The sequence below is a fragment of the Cariama cristata genome, unplaced genomic scaffold, assembly GCF_000690535.1.
Source record: "Cariama cristata isolate BGI_N322 unplaced genomic scaffold, ASM69053v1 scaffold37302, whole genome shotgun sequence".
NCBI classification, from domain to species: Eukaryota; Metazoa; Chordata; class Aves; order Cariamiformes; family Cariamidae; genus Cariama; species Cariama cristata.
The window spans coordinates 3,189-13,103 of NW_009605061.1; the positions used below are offsets into that span (position 1 = coordinate 3,189).

General features: G+C 48.7%; 1 protein-coding gene across 1 annotated transcript; it reads left to right on the plus strand.

Annotated features, from left to right (window-relative positions):
* Positions 1-400: 400 nt before the first annotated feature.
* On the plus strand, positions 401-6,505 carry ENOPH1 (enolase-phosphatase 1; the record flags this gene model as incomplete). The annotated part of the gene is made up of 6 exons (XM_009695816.1): positions 401-502; positions 1,270-1,472; positions 4,226-4,358; positions 4,615-4,738; positions 5,817-6,131; positions 6,462-6,505. Coding segments are annotated over 5 exons (702 nt in total), but the record flags the coding sequence as incomplete, so codon positions are not given.
* Between the last annotated feature and the right edge of the window lie 3,410 nt (positions 6,506-9,915).

The following is a 9,915-nucleotide window of genomic DNA, read 5'->3' on the forward strand; positions in this document are numbered from 1 at the left end:
TAGGACATTAAAAATAGAGTAGTATAACTTGTCAGTTCAGAGCACATACACAGTCAGCCTTGTACTCCTCAGCTGATGGGGACTTGGGGGTCACATCTGCCATTTGAGACATTTTTTGGCAAACCCAGGAAAAGTTAGCACCCACCTTTCCATCCTAGGATTTAAAAGTTGTGGCTACATAAGCATTTGTGCAAAAAAAATCCACCTGCACTAATCTTGGTCCAAGTTGGTTCTGGCCTGGGACCAGGCAGGCATCCTTGGCAGGCGGTTTCACAAGCTGCAGTACTGTAGGAGAAGTACAGAAAATAACCCCAGCATTTGCAAATGGTTTCTTTAAAAGCAAGTCAGCCTTATCTTTACCAGGTTAAAGGAGCTGCCTGTTTTTCTTATGTGCTGCCAGGAGACCTTGTTCCCTTACATCAAAGACAATGTGAAGGAGTATCTGCGTGCTCACTGGGAGGAGGAGGAGTGCCAGCGGGACGTCAGACTTCTGAGAAAACAGGTTAAGTAACGGAGCTACACCGTGTCTCTCTGGGTTTTCACCTCATGCCTGAGGCTTCAGGTCACTGGGACTCCCCCAGTCACCCAACATGAGTCCATACCTCTCTTTGCCCCCCACGGAGGCCGGTTGCCTCGACAGGCTGATTCTCCCTCACCCAAAGCCTGGGGTTGTGCTCAGTGAAGGGCTGATGCTTGGTAGGCAGCAGCCCAGCTGCTTCCCTCAGCTCGCCTTGGTCTTCACAGCCCCCGAGCATGCATTGCACCGTGGATTTTCAGCTTTGTGCCTGCACTGTGCCCTTCTCTTGCTGAATCCGCTGCCTGCGGCTTCCAGGTGCCTGTTTGGGAAGCAGAGGGATGGCAGAGTATTTGTCCTGCACAGGGCAGTGTATCCTGCCTCTTTACGGGGACATGGCATCAATTTGAGACCTGTGGCTGTCTGAAGCCAACAGCTTTTTTGCCTTAATTTCAATAATTGAATGCTTAAACAAGTGTAATTCTCATTAGACTATTTACAATACAGCTATGGTAGTGCTAATTGTTGGATTTGGAAAGTACAATCCAAGCAAGTGTTTCTAGAAACTACTGAAGTCTGCATTTCCCATTGACAAAAGTATTCAAACAATGTTGCAACCCTTCATGTGAAGAGCAGTTCAAGACGTGTCCTGCACAGAGGTGCGTTCATGCAGGCTTTAGACCCCGTTCCTAAATCGAGATGTTGAGACGACTCCACCTCTTCCCTCACCTCTTTTTATCACGTCTGATTTGCAGGCACAGGAGGATTCCAGCTTGGACGGGGCTGTGCCGATCCCTTTGGAGAGTGGAAGCGGAGAAGAGGAGCTGGAGCGGGTCATCCAAGCGATCGTTGACAACGTACATTGGCAGATGTCTCTGGACAGGAAAACCACGGCACTGAAGCAGCTGCAGGGTCATATGTGGAGGGCAGCCTATGCAACCGGGCACGTCAAAGGAGAGTGAGTAATTGTGTGTGAGTAATTGTGTCCCCCTTTCTCTGGGGCAGGTATGGGGTGCATCTTTCCAAGATGTCCGTTAGCAGAGTAGCTGCATAAGCTATTCCTGGGAGCAACCCCACATACAAATGCAAAGAGGATTACTACCTCGGTGAAGAAACCAATAAGTTTACGTTCAGTTGTGGCTTAAGCCAGGCCACTGCTGTCACGGAACCAACTGCAGACACTTCATTGATCGTGCGGTGAAACACAAGTCCGTTAAGCGTCATCTTTGGATCTAGGGAACTGAAAACTTACGGTAACCTCAGGACTGACCAAGTTGTCTCGGTCACCACTGGGAAGATGATGAGTGGGTGAGAGTGCGTCTCCTTAAGGAATAATCGGCAGGTACGTGCTGCGGAACAGCCAGTTCTCCAGCCACCTGGGCAGGGTCTGTAAAGGAGATGAGGTCTGAGAAACAGAACAAGGTAATGGAGGCGTGACACGGGGCGATTCTGCTCCCGTGGCCGGCAGAACATTCTTTTGGCACACCTATCTTCTGCATTAAAAATTCAGAAAATATCTCAATATTTCTCTGCAGAGATTTCTTGGTAACCCAAGAGACTGAGGCACAAGTATGAACTTCTTAGAGTTCTCTATCTTGCATCTTTTATCCCTGAATTGCACTCACATTTTGAAATAAGCCTAAACAAGCCAGGGTTGAGGGATCAGTTCAGTTGTTTCCTCTTGCGTTGTCTCTTACCTCTGCGTTTCCTGCCTTTCCACTTCTTTTTGTCTTCAGGCTCGTCTTTATGTTTCAGCCACAACACAAGTAGGGACAACTGGAGTTAAACCTGATTTTCTTATTTAGGTCAAGAGATACTTGGTTAAACTATGCATTTCAAGTGCCTAAGGAAGTAAAACAAACCCTTAAGTTCACAAAGTGTTTTGCCAAAGGAAGAATGAGGAAGAAGAAACAGAGGTCACAGAAAAATGTAAACATCCACCAGAGAAAGCAACAAAACCCAAAAGCAAGTCAAGAGGGACAGCCCTCCTGTTGGTTTTCTTTTTAAAAACAGGGCTAATTGTCTGATAGTGGCCCAAAAACTGTGGAGCTAGCCTTGCTTGACAGCATCCACGGAGTGAGATCTTGAAAGGGCCCCCCCCCCCCACCGTATCTGGCACATCAGTGTCTGAAATCCAGGCACTGAACTCAGCATGTGAAAACACGAGGGTGGCTGGGAGTTTCTGCAGGTGCTGTACAACCTCAAAATATTTTCAGCTGACACCAGAGATGTTTAATAACTAACCATGGAAAAAAATGAACTTTTTTTTTTTAAATACATAACATGGCAAGACCCTGCGCAGATGGCCAGGAAACTAGAGATGAAGAAAGGGCCTGCTGATTGCTACAAGTCTGCAAAACTCAGTCCACCACCTCCTTTTCAATCTATTTGGAGTCTTCTTTCTTCAGATGTTCAGGTGCTGAGCCCCTTTTTGGGGCAGTACCTTTGGCTCTTGGCCCAAGTGGCCACACAGAGTTTGCACAGCGCAGGTGGGAAGGCTGCGATTTGGAGTGGGCTGAAAACTCAGTTCCCCGGGGATCGCATCCTCTCCAGCTCCTCTCTTCATCCTTCTCCCATATCAAACTCCAGGCCCCTTCCGAGACTGTTTGTGGCCTTTCCTTATCAACCATCACCTGTATTATTGAGGGACTTATTGTCAGCCTTACTTTGTCCCTCTTGAGCATCCTCTAGCCTTCCGTTTCCCCCAGTACCTGGGTCGTCGTGTAAATATCCTTTGCATACAAAGAGCCTTTACATACATATAAGTGCAGCACTGGAGGTGTCTCGTAGTATAAATTAGAAGGGTCTGAGGGAACTGACAGACACGTCCATTTTAGAAGTTGCCTTGGCTTTGGTCCTCCTTCCCTTTCTTACAGCTTTGCTTCGCACTGCTGGGCTTGTCTTCGGGTGGCTACTACCCAGGAGTTAGACGGAGCTCACATTTTAAGACTTGTCAGCCCATTGCTAGACCGATATCTTGCCTTCTCAGCACTCTGCAAGGCCAGAAGAATAAGGGGAGAGATGCTGCTGCCTAGTGAATGGGAGCCGGTTCACCCTCTGCAGTGCAGTTAAGCCAGGGACATATCTGGCCCACATCTGTATACCTGACCAAGTTGCTGAATAGAGTAGCTCTGACCTCAGTCCCTTAGGGGACACTCCTTTCCCAAGTTATTGCCTGGCTTCAGACAGTTTGTACCATGCCATTCATTTAGCTCCTGTAACTACAACCTCCTCTCAGCTCCTCCTTACGCATGGTCAGAGCCTGAACCTATGGGTGCAGCTTATGGCCATAGTTCTTGCCAACAGGGAAACCTTTGTAGTTTGCAAGGCAGGTGGGACTCAGGATGCAAAAGCCTGTCTTCTCTGTCCTCCCCCTTATTCCTCCCTCACAGAGAAAAGCGACGGGATGTCATTTCCCCCCAACTTTTCCTTCTCTCTCCAAATTGAAGGGGCTGGAGAAACTCCTGCCAAATGTGTGAAACAGCTCATCAGAGGTGCTGTCTGCGTCGCAGGCAATGAGCTGCTCAGCTGGCTGGAGCTAAGAATATATCATCTGCTCCTGAAATAGATTCCCCGGTTGTAGAAGCCCTGAGCAGATCGAGAATGAAGTCCCCTTGCGAATTAATGGGACAGTTGTCACAGTGCCTGGCTAAAAGTGTCCCTTCGGGTACCTCTGGATTTGCCCTCACCTGCTGCCCTTTTTTGCTCCAGAATCTTCGAGGACGTGGTTCCAGCCATCCGGAAGTGGCGGGAAGCAGGGATGAAGGTCTATATCTACTCTTCGGGCAGCATTGAAGCCCAGAAGCTTCTGTTCGGATACTCTACAGAAGGTGATATCCTAGAGGTAGATAACCTTATCACCTTCCTTACAGCTTCTTCCTCTGCAGAGCACTTCCCTCCCACAAAGTGCCCTTGCCATAACGCTTTGTGAATAGAGTGGGGCAGTGGGTTTGACCCACGGGAGTTACACTCAGCTGGTTGAGCATGCTAGCATGGCTGCATCGGTAGAAAAGAAAGGCGACGTCTTGCTCAGGAGTGAGGTTTAGTCCTGCTCTTCAGGTGGAACTCAGCAATTACCTTGGCTTTTCTCTCTCTTTCAGCTCTTTGATGGCCACTTTGATACCAAAATAGGCCCCAAGGTAGAAAGTGAGAGCTACAGAAGGATTGCCGCCAGTATTGGGTGTGCCACCAACAACATCCTTTTCCTGACGGATGTCCCTCGAGGTAGGTGACCTGCAAGTCCTGTGCGAGGGAGGGAAGTGCTCTTTAAACGTGTGCTGCTGACTTGTCACAAACACCCCAGAAATGCTGCAGACCCCCTTGCTTCGGTGGCATTTCCCCTGAGCTGCTCCCACGTTCCTTCCTTACACATCCGAACTCTTACACAGCAGTGGGATATTCGTGAGCAGGGCTGCAATGAGGGAAAACAGGTCAAGTAGAAAACCTGCCCTTGCACCAGCAAGCCAAGAGAGTCTGTTAAAGCGGAGTGAAGCGTTCGCTGAAGCAGTTGGCGTGCCCCATTTACGAACAGGACCAGTGATTTTTGTGACCCGTGCTTGAGGGGGAACAGGCGATGTCTGCTGTGCTGCTGTGTGGTACACGCGGTGGCTGGTTCTTTGTGCCACTTACCATTAGGTTGTGGTCAATAGCAGGAAGCCATTGCTCCTGGTCGCCAAGACTTGACCACTGGAAAGCCAGGCTCAGGAAGCTAATTTAATTTCCCGCCTTTGCTGGAAACGTCTTTCTGGCAGAAATGGCACTGGGTTGTGATCTCAGTCTAAGCCAGCTCAGTCCCCAGGAGTTAGCCCTTACCTCCTTCCCAGCCCTGGCAGCAGAACTGGTGGGAGTTGGCAGTTACCTCCTTTTCCCTGTATCGTCTTCCTTTGGCCTCTTGCTGTGCTCGGGAGCAAAGGAGGCTTGTGAGAAGTGACTCCCAGCACGGGGGGGATGTTGGATTCGCTAACGCCCCAGCCCAACTTCTTCATGATAGGGATCGAGCTGCCAGTGCGTGCTGCCCACACGATGCCTTGGACAGCCATCAGCTGGGAGAGGGGAGGAGATGGCGAGGCAGCCAGCGCCCATCCCCTTGTGTTAACGTGGCAGCTACAGTCATCCACAGCAGATCTGTCAGGATCTGGTCCCTCTCTAGAACCCTGCAGTGCTATGCGCAAACACTGCGCTCTCAGTCTCAACCTTTAAAAGCACTCAGTGTTTTAAGGCATCTTCAAGCCTTAAAGTCCCTCCTGTGGAGATGTCGGTAAGCACATCTCATCTCCATTCTCCCCACCTCTGTTTCTTTCAGAAGCCAATGCGGCCGAGGAAGCAGATACTCACGTGGCTGTGGTGATCAGACCAGGCAATGCAGGACTGACGGATGATGAGAAATCATATTACAGCCTCATCTCCTCTTTCACTGAACTTTTCTTGCCTTCCTCCACTTAGGAAAAGCGGTGCACGCACAAAATACTGTGCTTCACCTGAATTGTCTTTGTGTAATGTTAGGTAATTTTGTCCATAATCAGAATTTAAAACCAAACCCACATCATGTCTTGGACTCGCAACTAGTGCAGGCAGGTATGGATGGAGCGTACAGTGTGGGGGGGTCCCTTGTGCAGCAGCCAGCTGGAGAGGGAACATGGTGAGGCACAGCACCCGTCAGCCCTGCTGTTCCTCCCCTTTCCCAGCTAACAATTAGCTCAGGGGATGCTTCCTTCAGACTCACCCATTGAAATTTGGTGCTGAGACACCCCACCACAAGCTCCATCATTTTTAGAAACAGTTTGCAAATAAGGTGTATGTCCTCCTGGTCCCAGAGGGACCTCTGGTAACCATGAGGGGATATGAGCTTCTCCCTGCAGACTGATAGCCAGTCCTGCTGGCTGAAAGTCAAAAGTTAGGGGAGGTTAGGATACCCAAAGGAAAGTGCTAAATGTGGGCTATAATACAGCAGGTTTGGGCTGCCACAGAAAAAGCCAGCCCTTGTTGCAGGCAACCTCTTTAGACCAGGAACAACTTAAATCTTGGCTTTATCCACAGCAGGTCTAGGTACAAAACAGTAGGACTTGCATATGGAAGCTCAGAGCAATACAACAAGCCTACCAGAATGAAGTAAAGTATATATAAATATAGCTTTAAAACTAAATTCTAGCCCCACCTCACTGCTGCGTCGTGATGTTGGGCTGTGGGATCCAACTGGCTGAACGCTAAAGTCAGCCCAACCATGTTTCTGAAGTATCTCCCTTAGCGCTAAGCCATGGAGCTCCTTCTCGGTCACTGCCATCACCCTGGCACACAGTCACAGCACTGCCCAGCTGTGAGCAAACCTTGACGAACAACTGCTCCTGAGGGACACATCCTGCTGCGCTTAATGAGAATGAAAACCCTGACCTCTTCACCCACCCTACCTAAATGGTGCCAATTTATATCAGATGGTCATGGAGCTTTTCTTACTGTAGTAAACAAAACCACAACTTTGCTTTTACTGTGTTCACTCCATCCCAGTATTTAGCCTTCCTGTCTATCACCAGTGATCCCAGCACCTAAAGGCAAATCTCTTTGGGTTTTGTTTTTTTTTTTAAACCTGTGAACACTTTGTTTTCCTGCTTTCACCCTCCCCGGTCCTGTCATTAAGGCAGACAACCCTGTCCTGCCGAGGAAGCTGTATTACCTCCCTGACTGTCTTACGATTTCAGTAGCAGCTCAGCGAGGGCGCGGACGTGAAAGCCCCAGCTAGGTTAATACCCAGTAATGACAGAGGCAGAGCCAGTCTGAAACTTCAGGTCCTTGCTGCTGGCACTTCATGCATGGGTGACACTTGCTATTTATTTCTGCGTGGCTGTGCTTGAGCTTGCCCTCATGCACGGCCAAAATAGAATACTAACGGGCATGTTGCCTTCCTGAGCTCTGATCTACGCCTACGGTTGTCCCTCTCGAGGGAGGCTGCTCTGTAGAGAATAAGCAAGACACAGGCGTTTTGGGAGGAAACCACATCATGTCAGCATTGCCCTGCTGAAATTTCAATGGTAGCAGGTTAAGGCTGCGAGGCAGCTGGTCTGGATGCCTTTCTGGGCCATGTAATGAGTGTGATCCTCCTCCTAGAACAAGCTTGCTAATTAGCACTGTTACAATACGTTTATCTGCATGGCCAAATAGTCCCCTGGCTTCCTTGAGTGATAATTTTAATCATGACACTGTAAATACACGTTTTGTTTTGCCTTTGCCATGAGAAAGCTATGCATGGGGTAGGGGACAAAAATAAAACTCACTTTCTCCATAAAAAGCACTTTATTAAGCGGTCATGTTTCAGTGTGTATCAGTTGTCATTTCTTTGTACTGAAATGTGCTGTTAGAAATCCTCTAAGAAATGTACAGAGTTATCACCAAAACCCTGAAGTTCAGTTTGGATTGCATATAGGAAAGGAAAGAAAGAAAAAAAAAAAAATCGATCACAAACATCATCTTTTTTTTTTCTTTGATAAAATTACAAAATATAAAATCATAAACTGAGAGTATTAATTGATTTTAAAAAAAAAACAACACACAAAGTCACAGTGGACTATTTACAGTAAAACACCCTTAAAACAAGTCATTTTGTGCTCCATACGCATTGAGTGTGTGCGTCTGTGTAAGAGGATCTGCATCTTCTCCAGGCTGTGCTCCCCCTGCCCTTGCCCGGACGGGCGCTGGGGAGCCCTGTGCCTTATGCTGCTGCACCCTTGGGCCACCCTCAGCACGTCCCTCCCAGAAACCTTCCCACTGATGACACAGCTACAAGGAGGAGGCCTTCAGCAGTCCAATGACAACTCTCTGTTGGCTGGAGATCACAGAATCACAGAATCGATTCGGTTAGAAGAGACCTGTGGGATCATCTGAGTCCAACCTTTGAATTTGAGATGCTCTGGACTTGTAACGCAGCTGCCCGAGAACAAATTTTGGCCCACAGAAGATAAAGGGCTGGCTGAAAGCTTTCTATTTACCTTAGTTTGGACAGAAGTTTTTCTCCACTGTTTCTCCTTTTGGGCGAGGTCTCTGACCTTTGCAGAAGACTGAATGCCCTCATACCTTTTCCCCTCTCTGTCAGAAATGCCACAGTGCAGTACGAGTTCCCCTTCAAATGCCTTTCGCCACTGTTTTAATTTCTGCTTATCTCCCTGCAGCTCACACAAGCTGCAAACCTAAGCTGAGCCTGACTCGTACAGGAAAACAGGAGCCACATTCATGAGAAGCAACTCCCATCGCTCCCCTACCCAGCCAATACCAGCAACCTTCCCAGAATCAGGTTTTCAAACAGGGGCTTTGAGCTCCTGCTTTTTCTTCGAAAACAGACCTTCTGTTTGAAAACCTCCCTTCAGGGAGGGAGAAGCTTCTGGTTTTGCTGTTCTTCAGGTTTGCTGTCACCCATCCTCTGGGGCAGAACTGCTTCCCCGCACTTTGGAAGCCCACTTAAACCTGTGACAGATTCCACTCGGGACAACCGGTCACACCAAGGGGGCTGGAGCTCAGGCCTAGCGTCAGAGTGTCTGAAGTTTGACTTCTAAGTTCTCATTGCAGGCAAGCCCAGTGTCTCTTAACACAATGTGAACAAAAAATACTGAAATATTGAAATATTACACACGATATGTGGTGGAAGCATTACACACTTACAAAGAGCAGCCTTTTCTGGGTCATCTTCAGAGTATACAGACATTCTCATCTTAAGTCGGCACCTCGCTTCCACCACTCCCCACCGTTGAGTCTGGAACATGAAGCCGAGCACAGCACCCCATGGTGCCATCTCCTCTGGCCTGGGGACAGGCAGCCCAGCTACAGGGCAGCATGGGCCTAATCTCGCTTCCTGATCACAGTGTAGTTTCTCCCAAACCTGGCTTTACCGTCAGCTGCTTTCCAGGCTGGAAGAAATGCCTGCCTGCTCACCATAAAAGCCAGTCAGTTGGGGTCCTCCACTGCCCGATTCCAAGTTCAGAAGAAACAGCCGCTCTTTCTCACCCTACCAAGTTACACCAGTGAGCAGCAAAGAAAAGAACACAAGAAGCACATGAAAGATGCGGTCTGGTGACTCAGGAACCGGCATCTCCTGAAGATTCTTGGTGCCCGGAGAAGTCCGTTTCCTTCATCTCCTCCTCTGCAGAACAGGCTGAGGTGTGCCTGTCTCAGAGGGGCATGGCAAGGACTGACTGTTGAATATTTTGAACAACAGGAGTGTGACAGAGCCGCTCCAAAAAAGTCACTTGATAGCACAAACTAAACAGCTTGTGCTCTCTCATGCTGCTGGTGAGAAGGATCCACTCCTCTTCCAGCAGACAGGTATTTTTGTTTGGCTCTTAATGAGACAGCCACCCTCAGAGCCCTTTGGCAATAGGATCGTGATTGCACATGAAAACAAACTCATCCAAAAAGTGTAA